General features: G+C 64.9%; 2 protein-coding genes across 2 annotated transcripts; both read left to right on the plus strand.

The window, feature by feature from the left end:
- The first annotated feature begins 498 nt into the window (after positions 1 to 498).
- On the plus strand, positions 499 to 5,797 carry LOC119089396 (microsomal triglyceride transfer protein large subunit). The gene is made up of 6 exons (XM_037212066.1): positions 499 to 712; positions 1,738 to 1,925; positions 3,178 to 3,405; positions 4,173 to 4,295; positions 5,308 to 5,476; positions 5,769 to 5,797. The coding sequence occupies exons 1-6, from the start codon at positions 625 to 627 to the stop codon at positions 5,795 to 5,797; spliced, it is 825 nt and encodes a 274-aa protein (XP_037067961.1). The 5' UTR covers positions 499 to 624.
- A 151-nt stretch (positions 5,798 to 5,948) lies between these two features.
- On the plus strand, positions 5,949 to 18,714 carry LOC119089407 (microsomal triglyceride transfer protein large subunit). Its single transcript, XM_037212077.1, has 11 exons — positions 5,949 to 5,981; positions 6,232 to 6,392; positions 6,632 to 6,792; positions 7,830 to 7,945; positions 10,642 to 10,773; positions 12,245 to 12,366; positions 12,813 to 13,200; positions 13,506 to 13,700; positions 14,545 to 14,699; positions 16,180 to 16,348; positions 16,882 to 18,714. Coding segments are annotated over exons 2-11 (1,614 nt in total). The 5' UTR covers positions 5,949 to 5,981; positions 6,232 to 6,390; the 3' UTR covers positions 17,056 to 18,714.
- Positions 18,715 to 18,923: the final 209 nt, after the last annotated feature.

Raw genomic sequence — 18,923 nt, forward strand, 5'->3', positions numbered from 1 at the left:
CGGTGAGAGCCGCGACGTCGCGGGGAGAGCCGCGTCCTCCGAAGCGCGTGGTCCGGACGGAGTGTGGGGAGCAGCGGCGGCGTCTCTGGCGGGACCGCGGCGCTGACCGGGCGCCGGTGCCGTGCCGCAGTCGCGGGCGGCTCGAGCCAGCTGCCGCCCGCCGGGCCCGGGCGGGCCGGCGCGCGTGGCGTGCGTGCCGGGGTCGGCGGAGACGCGCCGGGGTCGGCGGCGGCGGCGGCGGCGGCGCGCTGGACCGTGACGCGGCCGGAGCGAACGGCTGCACGGCGGCGGCCAGCCGGCTCGGAGACCCGCCGCGCGCGGCGGCTCCTAGCAGCGGCGCGGCGCGGCGCGGCAGCCGACGGAGCCGGGCTGAGCGGCGCGGCAGCCGACGGAGCCGGGCTGAGCGGCGCGGCAGCCGACGGAGCTGGGCTGAGCGGACGGCGGGCGGCTCGTGGTGTGTGACGCCCGCGCCGCCTGTGGTGTTGGAGCGGCCAGCACGCGTAGCTCGCGCCACCGGCGGCCCGTCCCGCATGCAAGAATGTGTCGGTCGCCGGCTGCGGCGCTGACCCGGCCGGACCTGCGCTGACCTCTGGACATCAGCGACCGCCGACTGTCGGTCGACACATGACGCCGGCCGCCCGCCGCCTGGTCACGTCACTGGCGGTGACGTCACTCCTGCTGACGTCACCGCGCGCCATGCCGGCCATGCGCTGTAGGTGCTGCGGCTGGGGACGGGCGGGCCGGCAGGGCTGGACCTCCAGTCGCTGTAGGTGCTGCGACTGGGGACGGGTGGGCCGGCGGGGCTGGATCTCCAGTCGCTGTAGGTGCTGCGGCTGGGGACGGGTGGGCCGGCGGGGCTGGACCTCCAGTCGCTGCAGGTGCTGCGGCTGGGGACGGGCGGGCCGGCGGGGCTCGACCTCCAGTCGCTGCAGGTGCTGCGGCTGGGGACGGGCGGGCCGGCGGGGCTCGACCTCCAGTCGCCGCGCTGGTGACTGGTCTGTCGGGTTGATCAGCGCGGCTGATGAGATCCACCATTCTCACGCGCCGCTGATGGCGGGTTGTGACCTCAGCGGAATCAAGATGGGAATCGACGCGTTTTCGTGTCACCGGGAAGGACTTCCGCCCCACCCCCCACCCCCTACCACGCGGTTACCCCCCCCCCCCCGCTGGCTGCTGCCCCCAATGCTGGCGATCCTTGGTGCCGTCGGTGCTCGGTGAAAGCGTGCAGTCCCATCCAGTGCTTGCAGCGCCAGTTGACTGTTATGAGCCGTGACATTCTGTGTAATTGTAGCCGGCTGGCCAGTGGCAGTTTCTGCGGCTGTTGCACACCGAGTTTCTCTAAACTGTGAGCTCATACAGGAGACGTGCAAGCCCGGACGCTGTCTGCTACCGATCTGACCTGACCCGACCTGACCTGACCTGACATGGTATGGCCCGACCTGACCTGACATGGCATGGCATGGCCCGACCTGACCTGACCTGACCTGACATTGTCCGAACCGACCTGACCCGACCTGGCATGGCCCGACCCGACCTGAACCGACCTGACCCGACGTGATGTGGCCCGATCTGACCTGATCCGACGTGGTGATACTCGGCCTGACCTGACCTGGTGACACTGTTGCGGTGTATTTTTCTCCGCCCAACCTACGGTGGACAGATCTGGTGACCCGCGTCCGCTCTAGCGCCCCGTGACCTGACCTGACCTGACCTGACCTATCCTGACCTGGCCGGCAGCCGGCGGCGGTCTGGAGCTGGGTGTGACGTACACCCTGGCCTACAACACCACCGTACTGCTGAGTGAGCTGCGGCAGGCGGCGCCCGGGGGCGTTAAGGATGTGGGCTACCAAATCTTGGCCGACGCAGAGTGCTCGGTCATATGGCAGCACCCGGAAGACGACGGCCAGCAGCTGATCATGCTGACGGTGGGTCCGCCGCCATATGGCAGCTCGGCGTGTTTTGTCCCCTGGTGACGTCATTCGAAGCTGAACGTTCTCGTGAGACAGATCCGTTTGCACGACACCTGGAGACGGGTCGTGTCTCTGCGTATCATTCGAAGACAGTGCTTTCTCGTCCATGATCGCCAGGGGATATCCAATCGGATTTGTTCAGCAACGTTTCATCGATTCTCCGTTACCTTTAACGGATTCGGATGTACTGCGTTTGGTTTAAGATCACGTGCACGTTTGTTCGCCTTGTTATCTGACCAATGTGTCACAGGTGTTCCGGTGTGGACGACACATTAGACTGCACCGTTAATGGGCAGGTGTGCCGATGTTGCCAGCACGATGTTCCTTACGCACATCGTCTATGCCTGGGTCGATCCACCCGGCCTTGACCACCTTCAGCGTCTCTGAAAGCCAGCACGCGTCTCTTGTGGTTAGGTGTTGAGCCGGCATCAAAACGTAAGGCGCGTCCTCTAGTAATATACCAGGTCACCCTTAACCCACGTGCCTGGGGCGTTTGGCTTCCTCTGACCCGTTTCCGGCGCTGCTTCAGCCGTTTTCCCCTCCTTTGTCAGCTCCTGCCGGGACCAAGCGCCCCTGTTGAACAGCTCCAGCTGTGTAACCCGCATCGACGCGTGTGCCGCCCGCGGCCCAGCTGCGCTAACACGAGGCCCGCCCGTCCGGGCTCAGGCGCGTCTGGCATCCGTCTCGGCCGTGTGCAGTCCGTCCACGGTCGAATGCAGCTCACCGCAACCAAACGCGAAGCTCGAGCCGTTCGTCGACTCTGGTGTGCGTGTAACTGACCTGCTGAGCGAGCAGCGCCTGCCGCGCCTCGGCCTGTCTGCGGTTCAAATGTCATCAGCTATCAATAGGACGGTACTGTTAGCCTTATTCCTCGTCGAATAACCACCCGTAGTCCGTCTCTTGTCGCCCACTCATAATATGTCCCTTCCCCGCCTGCACCCCTTCCCCGCATGCACCCTTCCCCTCTCCACACATGCACTCCACTTCCCCACGTGCACCTTCATCTTCCCTACCCGCACCCCTCTTACCTGTCTGCAAGAGGGCACTGCCCAAGAGGGATTTCTTCTTCCTCTCCACATGAACCGCGGTCTCACTCACCTGAGCCGCTCTCTCCCTCCCATCTGCAGCCCCCGCCCCCATCCCCTCCCCCTGGGCCCAGCTCGGGCCGGCGTGTGACCGGCGCCCCGCCGCGCTCCGCTGCCGCCAGGTGAGCTCGCCGCAGTTGCTGGTGCGCTCGCGGCGCGCGCCTCAGCCGGACGGGTTCGCCGCGCACGGCTCCCTGCTGGAGGCGGCGCCGGCGCAGCCACTGCTGGTGCTGACCGGCGGCCCGGCCGGCGCGCCGCCGCGGCTCTGGCGCCACCCCCAGCTGGACGAGCAGACGGCCAACCTGGCGCGTGGCCTGGTCGGTCTGCTGCGGCTCAGAGCAGAGGGACAGGTGGGTGTCGGGCCAGGGGTGAGGGACAGGTGGGTGTCAGGGTCAGAGATAAGGGACAGGCGGGTGTCGGGGTCAAGGGTGAGGAACAGGTGGGTGTCGGGGTCAGGGGTGACGGGCAGGTGGTTGTTCGGGTCAGAACCAGTAGGAAGGAGGGTCTTTGTCTTAGTGCTGAGGGACGATATTTCTTTGGGAATGGAAGGGTTTTGATCGATTTCTCAGTTAGCTGGGGAAATGGAGGGGTTAGATGGTCTTGGCCGGGGGTAAATGAGGATGATGGTTGTGTGGGTCTCCAGCTCAGATCAGTGGCCTGAGCGGAAGCCAGCACGAGTTTCGCTTCTTTGTTTTGCCCCCGCTGCTCGGTTGGCAGGGGACAGAGGACAGATCGTCCCCGGCGTACTCAGCAGCTTCCGTGCTTCTCTTCCAGTCAGTCCTCTCACAGTTGCTCTCTCGCTGGACTGTTCGCTGCTTTCGAAGTCAACTGTTCAGAGGGGAAATGGGCCGCGGCGTCTCACTTGTCTTGTCATTGGAAAATGGCCGTGGTTTAGTGCCGCTGTGACTGCGATCACAGCCGCTGCACGAGGTGCATCACTCCCCCGCCCCTGGTCACGTGACGCCGTAGCTCCGAATGTTTGCCCTGCGGCACCGATCGGTATGTCGTGACCCCAGAGAAAACCCCTCCCGCCGCCGCCGCCGGCCGATCCCCGCGCCGGCGGCGGGCGGTCTGACGTCACCGTCCGCTGAGAGTGACGTCACCCGTCCTCCGGCAGTACCGCGAGACGGACGCCTCGGGCGCCTGTGACGTCACGTACCGCTGGGACGGGCCGCTCACGCTGGTGAAGACCAAGGAGCGCTGCGAGGCGGCGGCGCCCGTCCACACGGCCAGTCACCGGGTAAGTGAGCGCTGGTGCTGGTGCTGGTGCTGGTGGCCGGACGGACGCTGCGGGCCGCAGCCTGCTGGTGCTGTGTTCCTGCCGATCCGTGGGCTGCATTTGCGATTCGCTGTGACTGCCAAACGTGTGGGAAACAGTTGACTTCGGAGATGTTGCTTTCCGGTTCTAGTTATCGAGCCTGCAAGCTGCAGCATATCAAGGTCCTGTGTCGGCACAACCAATGTTGATAACCGACCATAGAACCGGAACCATGGCCCCATCACCCATGATGATCTGAGCCCTTCTGCCGTTACCCCGCCGGAGGTACTGGACGCGTCTGTGACCTCTGATCTCGCGGCAGGTGCTGGACGTGTCTGTAACCTCTGACCCCGCGGCAGGTGATGGACGTGTCTGTGATCTCTGACTCCGACGCCGCAGGTGCTGGTCGTGTCTGTGACCTCTGATCCCACGGCAGGTGCTGGACGTGTCTGTGACCTCTGATCCCGCGGCAGGTGCTGGTCGTGTCTGTGACCTCTGATCCCGTGGCAGGTGCTGGACGTGTCTGTGACCTCTGATCCCGCGGCAGGTGCTGGTCGTGTCTGTAACCTCTGACCCCGCGGCAGGTGCTGGTCGTGTCTGTGACCTCTGATCCCGCGGCAGGTGCTGGACGTGTCTGTGACCTCTGACCCCGCAGCAGGTGATGGACGTGTCTGTGACCTCTGACCCCGCGGCAGGTGCTGGACGTGTCTGTGACCTCTGATCTCGCGGCAGGTGCTGGTCGTGTCTGTAACCTCTGACCCCGCGGCAGGTGCTGGACGTGTCTGTGACCTCTGATCCCGCGGCAGGTGCTGGACGTGTCTGTGACCTCTGATCCCGCGGCAGGTGCTGGTGGTGTCTGTGACCTCTGATCCCGCGGCAGGTGCTGGTCGTGTCTGTGACCTCTGATCCCGCGGCAGGTGCTGGACGTGTCTGTGACCTCTGACCCCGCGGCAGGTGATGGACGTGTCTGTGACCTCTGACCCCGCCGCCGCAGGTGCTGGACGTGTCTGTAACGTCGGTGCGCGAGACCCGGTTCGCGTTCTCGGCGGGCGGCGGCTCGCGGCTGGAATCCTCCTCCTCTGAGGAGCGTCACCAGCTGACGCCGGCCGTCCGCGGCGGCTACGGCACAGAGGTGGCCGCCCTGCAGGCGCTGCAGGTCACAGGTCAGTCGCCGGGGCGGGGAGACCCCGCCGGCCGCCGGGGCAGGGAGACGCCGCCCGCCGCCGCTCGGTGACAGGGATCTGTGTGTGCTCGTGCGTTACGCGCGTAGACGGGATGTACTGTAGACTGGGTGGGCCGTGTGTGTTTGTGTGCTGTACACGCTTGTTATAATCGTGTGTGTTGCCTATGTGTATGGTGTGGGCCATATGCACGTTTGTGGGCGTGCGAAATATGCATAGTGACATGAGTGCACAAAGTAGCATGTGCAGATGCCTTTGTGAATGCCCGTGATAGGCTGCCGGTTGTACCTGCCGGCTCAGTGAGGCGGGCTATCTGTTCTGACCTGACCTGACCTCAGGCTCGTCGCGGTCGGCACCGGCCGTGTCCGCCGGCTCGGCGGAGCAGGCGGTGTCGCTGCTGTCGGAGCGGCTCGGCTGGGAGCCGCAGCCGGCCCCCCTGCCGGGCCCGGCCGCGCCTCAGGGGTGCAGCGCTGACGGCTGTCCCAAGGTGAGCCGGCCGCCGCCGCCGGGCCCGGCCGGCCGCAGAGGCGGCGGCGCGGGAGCGGGGTGGCTGAGCGGGCCGGCGCGGTGGCCGGTGATGTTACCTGGGGCGTTTGATGGTGTGGGCGTGATTCGGTGACGCGTGCTCCGCCCGCCGGTCCGGGCACACCGGGCCTGCTGCTGAACTCTGACCGAGTGTCGGACCGCCGCCGGACTCCGACCTGACCTGACCTGACCTGACCTGACCCTGTCGGCAGCTGTCAGAGCTGGTGTCGGAGCTGCGCCGGGGCCTCTCGGAGTCGGGCGTGGCCTCGCTGGCTGCGGCGCGCGCCGTCGTGGCCCTGGTGCCCCGGCTCCGGGCCGCCACAGAGGCTCAGGTGGCCTCCGTGCTCAACGACGCTCGCAACCGGGACATCATGTGAGTGGCGGCGGCTCTAACGCACAATCATGATGCCGATGATAATGTGGTTGTTGATAATGATGATGATGATGATGGTGGTGGTGGTGGTGATGATGATGACGAACGCTGCGGCTCGGGGAGCGGCGTGTGTTGTGGGGAAGGCCTTGGACATGAATCAACGCCGCCAGATGCCTCTGCTGTCGGGAGCCCCCCCCCCCCCCCTCCGTTCCCTCCGCTGACACCCCCGCGTGCGGCAGGTTGGCGCTGCTGGACGCGGCCGGCGCCGCCCAGACTATGGCCGTCCACAAGGCGGTGCGCCAGACGCTCAGCTGGCGCACGAGCGGCTCCATCGAGCGCCAGGAGCGCTACCTGGTGGCGCTGTCGGTGGGTGCTCACCCGCCGCGGGAGCTGGTCCAGGGTGAGGACGCGAGCGCCGGTGGCGACCGGCGAAGCCCGCCGAGGTCCGGGCCGCCTCGGGAGAGGACCAGCGCAGGAGAGAGGGGGAGGGCGGGAACGGGCTGGTGTGCCATCGGGCGCCACGGAGTGACGGAGTCGACGACTTGTAGCCATGACGTCCTCTGACGACTCTCCGCTGGTGGTGCGGGTGGTGCCGTTGGTCGGCGGCGGTGGCGCCGCCCTGTGGTGACCGCTGGTGGTGCGGGTGGTGCCGTTGGTCGGCGGCGGTGGCGCCGCCCTGTGGTGACCGCTGGTGGTGCGGGTGGTGCCGTTGGTCGGCGGCGGTGGCGCCGCCCTGTGGTGACCGCTGTGGGCGGTGGTGCCGTTGGTCGGCGCGGTGGGCCCCTGTGGTGACCGTTGTGTGCGGTGGTGCGTTGTCGGCGGCGTGCGCCGCCGTGGTGACCGCTGGTGGTGCGGGTGTGGGTGGTGCCGGTTGGGCGTGGGCGGGTGGCGCCGGCGGTGTGCGTGTGACCGCTGGTGGTGCGGGTGGTGCCGTTGGTCGGCGGCGGTGGCGCCGCCCTGTGGTGACCGGGTGTGCGGTGTGCCTGGTGGCGGGGGCGGTGTGGTGACTGGGGGCGGTGGGCTTGGTCGGCGGCGGTGGCGCCGCCCTGTGGTGACCGCTGGTGGTGCGGTGGTGCCGTGGTCGGCGCGGTGCGCCGCCATGTGGCGCGGGTGTGCCGTCGGCGGGTGGCGCCGCCCTGTGGTGACCGCTGGTGGTGCGGGTGGTGCCGTTGGTCGGCGGCGGTGGCGCCGCCCTGTGGTGACCGCTGTCGGACCGCACCGGTGACGCCCGGGGTTGAGAATCACCGGCGTTCGCCCCTCCGCTACTCGGGTGACGTCTCTGGTGACTATCACAGAGGTCACAGAGGTCACGGGGTCATCACTGCATGTCTGATGGAGCCTGTGACCTCCGTTGACGATCTCTGCTATCCTCTGACCGCTCTGCTGATCTCTGTTGAGCTGACCTCTGACCGTTGCTGACGGCGCGCCGTGTTGCAGACATGATCCGCGAGAGCGGCAAGACGCACCCCTCGGACAGTCTGCACGAGAGCATCCTGCTCACCAGCGCCGCCCTGGCGGCCACCCTCTGCCATCACACGGCCGGCAGCGAGCAGGTATGGGTGCAGGTGTGATGGCACCGCCGGCAGGTCTGATGACTGCTCAGGTCTTCAGAATCGGCCTGGACTTTGTCTCCACGCCCGATTGTCTCTTGTCCTGGTCCTCCTGTTTTCTCTTGTCCTTATTCTTGTGTCTCTTGTCTGTGACCTGGTCTCCCGTGTTTCCTTGTGCCTCGCGCTTATCACGTATGTCATGTGTTATGTCGTTTCATGTATGTCGTGTGTTTTGATGTGTCGTGTATGTCATGTGTCATATCGTATCGTGTGTCATGTGTCATGTCGTGTATGCCATGTGTCATGTCGTGCCGTGTATGTCATGTGGCATGTCGTGCCGTGTGTGTCATGTCGTGTCGTGTACAGTATTTGTCATGTCGTGTCGTGTATGTCATGGCGTGCCGTGTATGTCATGTGGCATGTCGTGTCGTGTATGGTATGTGGCATGTCGTGCCGTGTATGTCATGTGTCATGTCGTGTCGTGTATGTCATGTGCCCCGTGCAAGTCGGCACGTGATGTACGTGACATTGCGTGCCGTGTCTCCCCCGGTAGGTCAGAAGTGTGCGCGTTCCGCGTCTGCCGTATCATTCATACGATGCTTCCTTCTAAGTTCACATTCACGAGCGCCTCTGTGCAGCTGGGGACGGGGGGAGGCTGTGTCGTCCTTCGCTCGTTGCGCGACGCAGCCTGCCGACCTCCCCGCCCTGTCCTTTCCTGCCTTGCTCCTCGCCCTGTCTCTTCTTGTCTTTCTCCTTGCCCCGTTCCTTCTTGTCTTTGTCCCCGTCCTGTCCCTCCCTGCCTTGCCCCCCCCCCCCCCCCCGTCCTTTCCTGTCTTGCTCCCCGCCCTGTCCCTTCTTGTCTTTCTCCTTGCCCCGTTCCTTCTTGTCTTTGTCCCCGTCCTGTCCCTCCCTGCCTTGCTCCCCCCCCCCCCCCGTCCTTTCCTGCCTTGCTCCTCGCCCTGTCTCAAAGACGCGGCCTTTGGCGCCCGTAAGTGGCTGGTCAAGCTGTTAGCAGTGGTGGCCGGGGGCGGTGGCGTGCTCACGGCACGTGTCGGCGGGCCCTCCGGCCGCGCTGTTATCGGCCGAATCTTGCCCTGCCGGCCGACACGTGACTGCTGGGGCCCGGCCGATGGAGGTCACGGAGGCAGCGGCCGCCGTCCAGAGCAGGGCTCACGGCCGCCGTGTGACCGGCGGACAGTCAGTGCGCCCCAGAGCCCAGGTGGCCAGCCAAAGCAGGACTCACGGCCGCCGTGTGACCGGCGGACAGTCAGTGCTCCCCAGAGCCCAGGTGGCCAGCCAAAGCAGGACTCACGGCCGCCGTGTGACCGGCGGACAGTCAGTGCTCCCCAGAGCCCAGGTGGCCAGCCAAAGCAGGACTCACGGCCGCCGTGTGACCGGCGGACAGTCAGTGCTCCCCAGAGCCCAGGTGGCCAGCCAAAGTAGGACTCATACGGCCTGTTGTGGCGAGCTCGTGTCGTGCCGCTCCACAGTCGGCCGGCCGTGTGTGTGGGCGGTGGCGTGTGCTGAACCTCCCGTCCGGTGGTATATTCGGCGGCGGGAGCGTGCGTCAAGCCATCACTCGCCTGGACTGCCGTTGGAAACTTGTGCATGTCGTGCGGCACGGCCGTAGCTGCTGCTCGTTGGTGCTATGTGGGGCACGCTAGCACACTAATAGCATCCAAGGCCAACTACTACAGCACGTGACAGCGTGCCACGCTGACGTGGGGTTAAACGGGGGTGGCGGTCACGTGGACTCGGGCCCCAGCAGCCGCGCCCCTGGTGACAGTCAGTGCCGGTTATTCGCGAGCTGTCTGGGACTCTGGTTGACTCTGGGGCTCGTCGGTGCCGGTCAGCGTCAGTGCAGGATGGAGTCACTGTTGGCGGCCTCGCTAAAGCTCTGTTTGGCAGCATCTCAAAGACATATCTGCAAAACATGCGTCTAGAATTTGCACAAATATTGCGCGGTTGTTCCGAGCTGGCTGCTGAACAGTCGGTCCCGCCGGTCTGCATGGTAGCCCTGGCTGTTCGACGCGCGCTGTCGACGACGTTGACGCCGTGTCTTCCTCCGCCGCTGACGCCGCGTCTCCCTCCGCCGCTGATGCCACGTCCCGTTCCGACGTTGACGCCGTGTCTCCCACCGCCGCTAACGCCGCGTCTCCCTCCGCCGCTGACGCCGTGTCTCCCTCCGCCGCTGACGCCGCGTCTCCCTCCGCCGCTGACGCCGTGTCTCCCTCCGCCGCTGACGCCGCGTCTCCCTCCGCCGCTGACGCCGTGTCTCCCTCCGCCGCTGACGCCGCGTCTCCCTCCGCCGCTGATGCTGCGTCCCCTTCCGCCGCTGACGCCGCGTCTCCCTCCGCCGCTGACGCCGCGTCTCCCTCCGCCGCTGATGCCGCGTCCCCTTCCGCCGCTGACGCCGCGTCTCCCTCCGCCGCTGACGCCGCGTCTCCCCCCGCCGCTGACGCCGCGTCTCCCTCCGCCGCTGACGCCGTGTCTCCCTCCGCCGCTAACTCCGCGTCTCCCTCCGCCGCTGATGCTGCGTCTCTGTTTGCCGTTGATGCCGCGTCTCCCTCCGCCGCTGACGCCGTGTCTCCCTCCGCTGTTGACGCCGCGTCTCTCTCCGCCGCTGACACTGCGTCTCTGTCTACCGTTGATGCCGTGTCTCCCTCCGCTGCTGACGCCGCGTCTCCCTCCGCCGCCAGGTGTGTGACCAGCTCTCAGGCCAGCTGGTGTCGGCGCTGGATGAGTGCGAGGACGAGTCGTGCTGCCTGGCGCACCTGCGCGCCCTCCGCAACCTACGCTCGGAGGCCGCCCTGCCGGCCCTGCTCAAACAGGTGCAGTCTGCCACCTGCCGCGCCAGTCAGCTGGCCGCGGCGGGGACAGCGCCGGTTCAAGACCCGCCACCGACAAATGTTTTCCGTTGGCTCGCCAGAGTGACGTGGCAGGTTCAGGGCCTGTGACGATGTGGCATCATATCCGTCGCTAAAGTTTCGAAATATGCGCTGCATTGCTATGTCATGATGTATGCTGTCATGTATCGTTATGTCATGCACCTGCCGTATACTGTTGCGCACTGCACTGCCAAGTTATGGGCTACATCGAGGGCCCGCTGAAAACGGGTGTAAGTCAGACCGCGGTGTCGGCCGGGCCTGCTAGCGGCCGCGCCACAGGTACACGGCACAGTTCGAAGGTCTTGCCGGCCCCCTATGCCCAGTCCAGACTCAGTGCACCGCGTCAGACCGCCTCACAGACCGCCAGTGTGCCGCGACAGACCGCGTGACGGACCGCCAGTGTGCCGCGACAGACCGCGTGACGGACCGCCAGTGTGCCGCGACAGACTGCCTGACAGACCGCCAGTGTGTCGTGACAGACCGCCTGACAGACGTACCTCCTGTAACTGGTCACACGTGTGGATGAGTAACGTGAGCCTGATTTCTGACGCCAGAGTCAGTCCAGGCTACTGACGCGTCCCGTGGGGCCGTTGCGATGCACCCGTGGCGTCACTTTATCCCCATGTCCTGTCGGAGATCGCACCCAGCTCAATGACGTCCGTCCGTGTGTCTGTGTGACTGACGTCCGTCCGTGTGTCTGTGTGACTGACGTCCGTCCTTGTGTCGGTGTGACTGACGTCCGTCCGTGTGTCTGTGTGACTGACGTCCGTCCTTGTGTCGGTGTGACTGACGTCCATCCGTGCGTCGGTGTTACTGACGTCCGTCCGTGTGTCTGTGTGACTGACGTCCGTCCGTGTGTCTGTGTGACTGACATCCGTCCGTGTGTCTGTGTGACTGACGTCCGTCCTTGTGTCGGTGTGACTGACGTCCGTCCGTGCGTCGGTGTTACTGACGTCCGTCCGTGTGTCTGTGTGACTGACGTCCGTCCTTGTGTCGGTGTTACTGACTTCCGTCCGTGCGTCGGTGTTACTGACGTCCGTCCGTGTGTCTGTGTGACTGACGTCCGTCCGTGTGTCTGTGTGACTGACGTCCGTCCTTGTGTCGATGTTACTGACTTCCGTCCGTGCGTCGGTGTTACTGACGTCCGTCCGTGTGTCTGTGTGACTGACGTCCGTCCGTGTGTCTGTGTGACTGACGTCCGTCCGTGTGTCTGTATGACTGACGTCCGTCCTTGTGTCGGTGTGACTGACGTCCGTACGTGTGTCGGTGTGGCTGACGTCCGTACGTGTATCGGTGTCACTGACGTCCGTACGTGTGTCGGTGTTACTGACGTCGGTACGTGTATCGGTGTTACTGACGTCCGTCCGTATGTCTGTGTAACTGACGTCCGTCCGCGTTTCGCTGGCCGGCGCAGGCGCTGGAGGGGGAGGAGGCCGCCTGTCGGGCCGAGGCGTTGCGCGCGCTGGCCGCCCTGCCTGCCGAGGTTACCGGCCGGCTGCGGCCCCAGCTGGAGCGGCTCTACGCCGAGACGGACCGGTCAGTGGCGGAGGCGCGACGGGAGAGACGCTACGCGTGGAGGCGGCGGGCGCTGACGACAGGGAGATGATTACGCAGATAGAGGGTGGTCTCTGGCGGCGGGTGAGGGATGAAACATTACGTTCGCATTGGGCGACCGCTGTCGGGCTAGAGATACAAAGACCGCGCCCGGGTGCCGTTATCGGTGTCGTGGACGGCGGCTACATTCAGTACGGCCAAAGATCATACCGTGGAGGTTCATCCGCATTAGCCCGTTGTATGCGTCACGTGCTGGCTTACAGAGTACACCAGGATGGCCGGGCTGAAAGCCCATGTGGAGAGGCGACACTGACAGGGCCCTGTGAGCGGTGTCGAGGGCGGAGCGGACCGCCCAGCGGCCCAGAAGCACAGGGCCGATCCCCGAAACCCGAGTCCGTTCGTGTGTTCACCCCCTCCCCGCCTCCCAGGTACGACCCCAGCTCGCGCCTGCTGGCGGCTGACCTCCTGCTGGCCACGCCCCGACCTGGTGACGTCACCCATCTGCTGCGTGACCTGCGCGACCGCAACGTCAGCGAGGTCAACGCCTACGTGCTGCAGCGGCTCTCGGCGGCCGCCGAGCGCAACGACGAGCTCCGCGGCGCGCTGCGCCATCTGTTGGCCGACTCGCGCATCAGCAACTACGACGTGCTGTCGCAAGGGGCGCTGTCGTCGGTGCTGGAGCGCAGCCTGTTCCGGGCCGGGGACGTGTCAGCCGGCTTCAGCAGCGAGCTGGAGGTGGGGAGGTCGCGCGCGCTCCGGCGCAGCGCCTTCCGCGCCCAGCTGGCGGCCGGCGGAGACCAGCTGGACGTGCTGACGGTGAGGAGGGAGAGGTGGCCGCAGAGGCTGCTGCCGTGGAGGGCGGCGGTCGTTTCGGTCATGTTGGCGTGCTGTAGTATGTTAGGTTTTGGCAGGCTGGCAGGAGTTCCACCGTTCCACTCTGAGTGAAGTCTGTATGCTCGCGCAGAGCGGGTTTTCTGTGCAGGCTAACGGCAGGCGCTGGCTGCTGTATTGAGCCCCCCGGGGCGGCGATGTCTCCTCCCGTGCGAAACAGGTCCCCATCTGACGGGCGGTCTGTAGCACCGTGACCGGACCTGACCGTCTCCACTGTTTGTGTGGCCCAGTTCTCGGTGCAGGCCGGCGGCCTGTCCGGCATGCTGGGCTCGCCGGAGCCGGACGACGCGGCGGACGCGTTCGCGCGGCTGGAGCTGGGTCTGCTGGGCCGCCAGCTGCGGCCGCGTCGGCTCTTCGACAGCCAGGGCGAGCTGATGGGCCTGCTGTGGAGCGGCACCGGCAGCGAGCGGACGTCTGCGCTGCGGGTGAGGCGCGCCGCCCGGCCTGGCGGCCGACGGCGGGAGGGGCGGATCGCTGGGGAGGGGTGCTCAAGGCGGGAACAGCCGGCGGCAGGCGGCACTCAAGGAGGGCCGCGGTGGTCAGTGGGGGAGACACTTGGTCACGACGACACTGTGCGCCTCCTCGGTCACTATCGGTCAGGTCAGACGGCTCTCGGGAGCGCGGGGTGCCGCTGGAGGGATGGCAGCCAGCGCCGGGCTACCCTCTCAGGGGGATGAAGCTCAGGGGACCGCAGCTGAGGCTGTGCTGTCACTGGGCGTCTCACGTCTGCACGGACACAGAGGCAGACAGCGCTGTCTCCCCTCCCGCGCCGCTGAGGCTGTACTGTCACTGGGCGTCTCACGTCTGCACGGACACACAGGCAGACAGCGCTGTCCCCCCCTCCCGCGCAGCTGAGGCTGTACTGTCACTGGGCGTCTCACGTCTGCACGGACACAGAGGCAGACAGCGCTGTCCCCCCTCCCGCGCCGCTGACGCTGTACTGTCACTGGGCGTCTCACGTCTGCACGGACACAGAGGCAGACAGCGCTGTCCCCCCTCCCGCGCAGCTGAGGCTGTACTGTCACTGGGCGTCTCACGTCTGCACGGACACAGAGGCAGACAGCGCTGTCCCCCCTCCCGCGCAGCTGAGGCTGTACTGTCACTGGGCGTCTCACGTCTGCACGGACACAGAGGCAGACAGCGCTGTCCCCCCTCCCGCGCAGCTGAGGCTGTACTGTCACTGGGCGTCTCACGTCTGCACGGACACAGAGGCAGACAGCGCTGTCCCCCCTCCCGCGCCGCTGACGCTGTCTCCGCCGGCGCCGCCAGGGCACGGCGCTGCTGCATGACCACCTGCAGCGTGTGCCGCTGCAGAACGGCCTGGGCGCTGAGCTGAGCGTGCTGGGCGCCGTCACCTTCGACTTCGCCGGCCAGGCCGAGGTCTCCATCTGGAACAGGAACGCGCACGCCGTCATTGACGACAGGTGGGTGGCGGATGGCGGGGAGGGTGCCGGGGGGGGGGAGGGAGGGTCAGGCGAGGGGTGTCGCGCGGGGCGAGGTCAGGGGTGGTGCACCGGTGCGGTCAGCTCTCAGGTCAGAGAAGAGGTGCCGGTGGCGTCAGGTCTCAGGTCAGGGGAGGGGTGCCACTGAGGTCAGTTCTCAGGTCAGGCGGAGGGTTTTGCTGGGGGTCAGGTCTCAGCATGGGGGTCGTCGTCAGGGGTAGCCGAGGACGGGTCTGGAAGCGGAGTGATTCTCACGACACAAAGGGGCTCCGTGCTACGAAAGTGACCCTTTGTAATCCCCAGTCAGTGTGAAGCTTGTGAGATGTTGGACCTGTTAGGTGCCGCCAGTCGGCGTGACCTGCACCCGTGGGACTGGGCCATGGGCTGGGTTCTTTTCTCAGTGTACCCATTTGTCACCGTGGTGTTTCTTCATCCGTCGTTTGCTTCCAAAGCTGGTTATAAGTATCCGGAGCACTGCAAGCAAGTTTTATGAAAGACAGACATTTGGTTTAGTGTGACACTAATATGTCCTGTTGTGTTATATTTCACGATATGTGGCCTGATGTATTCACTCTCCTCATTTTGTGACTGTTCCATTTTGGTTATTGATGATTACCACCATTTTATCCGAAATCCTTTGATTCTCTGCTTGCTCCTCGCCGTCAATATTCGCACCACGCCATCCTTTCCTTGACCGCTGGCTCTGTTCCATTGTTAGTTCTGGTCACTGACACCTTGCTTGGCTTTACAAGCAAGGTTATCAGTAGTTGTAGCCCTCCATTGTTAGTTCTCGTCACTGACACCTTGCTTGGCTTTACAGGCAAGGTTATCAGTAGTTGTAGCCCTCCATTGTTAGTTCTCGTCACTGACACCTTTCTTGTCTTTACAGGCAAGGCTATCAATAGTTGTAGCCCTCCATTGTTAGTTCTGGTCACTGACACCTTTCTTGGCTTTACATACAAGGTTATCAATAACTGTGGGCCGGTTGGCATTGTAATGATAAGACCTGATCACCTTTTAACGCCTTTGAAGCAGAAGCACATGTCAGTCCGGCACTCACGTTTTACAGTCGTTTGGCTCTGGTGACATTCCCATTTCTGACTGCGTGTAGTAGCTTAACTTATCTCTGAGCGAGACAAGCAGAGTAGTCTGAAAATTCTGCGACACCTGATCTGCAATCGGTGCCTCACTACCCAGACTCCCGACCCGTAATCTCTGACCTCTGACCTCAGATCTCTGTCGGCCCGCGACCTCTTACCACTGACCCCAGACCCCCGACCTCTGTGTGGGGTGCTGGTGCGCCGTTGACCGCTGACCTCCGGTCTCTGTGTGGGGTGCTGGTGCGCCGTTGACCGCTGACCTCTGGTCTCTGTGTGGGGTGCTGGTGCGCCGTTGACCTCTGACCCCTGACTTCTGGGGTGCCGCTGCGCCGTTGATCGCTGATGTCTGTGTGCGCCGCCAGGGGTGCGGTGCTGCTGCGCGGCCTGGCCACGGTCGACACGCCGTTCGTGCGCTGCGCAGATGGAGGTGAGCCAGGCGCTGGAGGCGCGCCTCGACGCCACCACCGACGTCGACTTCTCGGACGGACCCAAGACGTGCGCGCGCATCTCACAGGCGCCGCTGGTGCTCAGGTGAGGGGCGCTCAGCATGGTAACGCGGTGTCCGGCCATTGACAGAGTGTCTGTCCCAGCGCTGTCTGCCCTCGTGCGTCGTCGGCGCTGTCTGCCCTCGTGCGTCGTCGGCGCTGTCTGCCTTCCTGTGTCGGCACTGTCTGCCCACGTGTGTCGTCGACGCTGTCTGCCCTGGTGTGTCGTCGGCGCTTTCTGCCCTCGTGTGTTGTCGACGCTGTCTGCCCGCCACCTCGAGTAACAACTGGGCGTCACTTCAGCGCTGGGTGGAGCTCTCCGGCAGTGTGGTGTGTATTCTGGTCGACTCAGGAAGGTGCGGCAGTTGCTGAAGTGAACGTTGCTTTTTGCGGTCGCTTCCGCGCGTTTCGCGACTGTTTGTTCCGCCGACGTCAGGAGATGGCACCAATAGTCACGTGTTCCTGTGTTCGGCGCGGATGTTATGCTCGCCGAGACGAGCGAGCTGTGTGCGTCCTTCGGTGTCGTGTGCCGCCGATCTGGTTGTGCCGCCGCCGCCACTGACCCGTCGCCTGCCGCAGGGAGGTGGTGCGCAAGCAGGAGCGCGTGCCCGGCAGCCGACACCGACTCCGCCGCGTGCGCCGGCGCGCCCGCCGCTGGGGCGGCGCCACGTTCGCTCTGAACCAGCAGAACGCCGACAACTGCCGGCTGATGTTCGGCGGCGTCGGCAGCTAGGGCCGCCGCTCAGCGGTTAGGCGTAGCAGGCGGACCTGCTTGCCGCCGGCCGGCTGGCAGAGACACGCTCCGGGGGTTATGTGTAGCTAGTGGCAGGTGAAACGGAGACGGGAGTGGCCGCGGCGCCGCGCGGCAGGCCATCTGGGAATGCCGTCACCACGGGGGTTATGGGCGGCTAGTGATACTGACGGCCCATGGGGCGTGGTGCGCTGGCTCAGCGCCGTCAGCGAGGCCGCCAGTGATTGGCGGGCGGCCGGCCGGGCGGTGGTCGCCGCGCCGCCGTCTCGCGCGGCGCTGGCGCTGGCTTTCCCGGGGATGCCCGATCTGGGCGGAGCTGCTGCAATCAGCGCCTGCTGGGGCTGGGCTGCAGAGGATGATTTGGGAGACCGGCTGGTTTGCCATGTGATACTAGGGCTTGGAATTTGTAGGTCGGGTCGAGAGTGCCTGATGCCCGTTATGGGACTCGACTAGGTTAGGAACTTCACTCATGGTGAGAAGCAAGATTTCGCTTGATTCGCCTGTAACCATAATGACGCTGCTGGCTGCTGGGTGATCTGATGAGACACGCGAACTCGGACGTCTTTATGTAGCGCTTCGACCGCCCAGGACAATAGCAGAAAGCTGAGCCCGCCGCCCTGCTTTCGCACGTCGCTACGCTTTTGAGAAGCCTATCTGCCAGCGCCGCCAGAATGTTGGGCATTAGTTCCTTGTGGCTCACGATATTTTTTTGCAAATGCGAAGGTTTGGGGGTGAGATCCGCGTGCTATTTGTGTTCGGCCCTCCAAAACGGCCCCCTTCCCAATCTCTGCCACCACAGTTATCCGCCGGGGACTTCACGGGCCGCGCGGCCGATGTCCGCTCGACACTGGCCCGGCCCGCGCTGCCTGTCACGCTCCGGGAGCTAACCACCGACTGGCCCGTGAGCCCGCGGGACCGCAAAAGCCAGAGACGCCGTTGGATTGGACGCCCGATCCAGCTGTGTGCTGCTGTACCTGCCGCCGTGCCGCGCGCACCTGACATGTTCGGGGTTCTGTCCAGATTATCGCGACCGAGCCAGGTTATCGGGGCCGAGCTGGCAGCGGTACGTATCGGCGCGCGGCTTCGGTTCACGCGCGCTCCAGACCCGCTGATTCAGTTACCTGCACGCACGTACCTGCCCGGATCATGACCTGCGCTCGCCATCAGCTGAGGGGTCTTCTGGGGCCCGTAGGGTGGCCTGCCTCCAGCTCAATTGTCATATACCCGGGGTGCTGACGCCGGGGCAGCGATACTCACGGCGGGGTGTGTTATCTCCTATACACGGCGTTGGTGTTTGCGCAGTGGCGGTGCGTTACGATACGGCGCGCTATCAGCCGCGGGGGACCTGGCGCTCCGTTTGTTGCTATGGGGGCCGGCGTTGTTTTAGGCCGGCTGGGTTTCTGTAGGGGAGCTGCTGGTGGATGCTGGGGTTACTGTGATTGGGTGGGCGTATACCGTCCCGTCCCTGCCCTGCGTGTGAAGGGCAAGCGTGTTCTGTCCGTCTGGGTGTCGCAGGGAGCCGCGCGAGCTGGGCCGCACGGTTGGACACCGTCGTATAGGCTGATCGGCTGCCAAAACGGTAATGACGCGTATCAAATGATATATATTTTGTCTGCCCTGGGATAGATTATTTTATGTGCAAATAAACGTATCGACCATGACAGCTGTCGCCTTGCCGCCGCCGTGTTCGGGCTTTGGACCATCTGCGACTGCGGCCCTACGAGCGTCTGCCGGGACCGACAGTTGGTGAGCACACCGCGAATGTCTTCGGTTTGACAAGTAATCATGCAGACTTGGTATGAGTACTTGGGATGGAGCGGTTGTTCGGACTATGGGTCCCGTCCGGCGTGTTGGAACGGACGCGCCGCCT

Source organism: Pollicipes pollicipes, unplaced genomic scaffold, assembly GCF_011947565.3.
Source record: "Pollicipes pollicipes isolate AB1234 unplaced genomic scaffold, Ppol_2.1 Scaffold_1600;HRSCAF=1878_pilon_pilon_pilon, whole genome shotgun sequence".
In the NCBI taxonomy this organism is placed as follows: domain Eukaryota; kingdom Metazoa; phylum Arthropoda; class Thecostraca; order Pollicipedomorpha; family Pollicipedidae; genus Pollicipes; species Pollicipes pollicipes.

Bases quoted from the DNA above. Each gene is read 5' to 3' on its own strand.
- LOC119089396 (XM_037212066.1), top strand. From the start codon at position 625: ATGACGCCGGCCGCCCGCCGCCTGGTCACGTCACTGGCGGTGACGTCA. The intron at 1,926-3,177 runs GTGGGTCCGCCG...CGCTGCCGCCAG, and splicing joins AGCAGCTGATCATGCTGACG to GTGAGCTCGCCGCAGTTGCT. The intron at 5,477-5,768 runs GTCAGTCGCCGG...TGCCCGTGATAG, and splicing joins GCAGGCGCTGCAGGTCACAG to GCTGCCGGTTGTACCTGCCG.
- LOC119089407 (XM_037212077.1), top strand. The intron at 10,774-12,244 runs GTGCAGTCTGCC...TGGCCGGCGCAG, and splicing joins TGCCGGCCCTGCTCAAACAG to GCGCTGGAGGGGGAGGAGGC. The intron at 13,701-14,544 runs GTGAGGCGCGCC...CGGCGCCGCCAG, and splicing joins AGCGGACGTCTGCGCTGCGG to GGCACGGCGCTGCTGCATGA.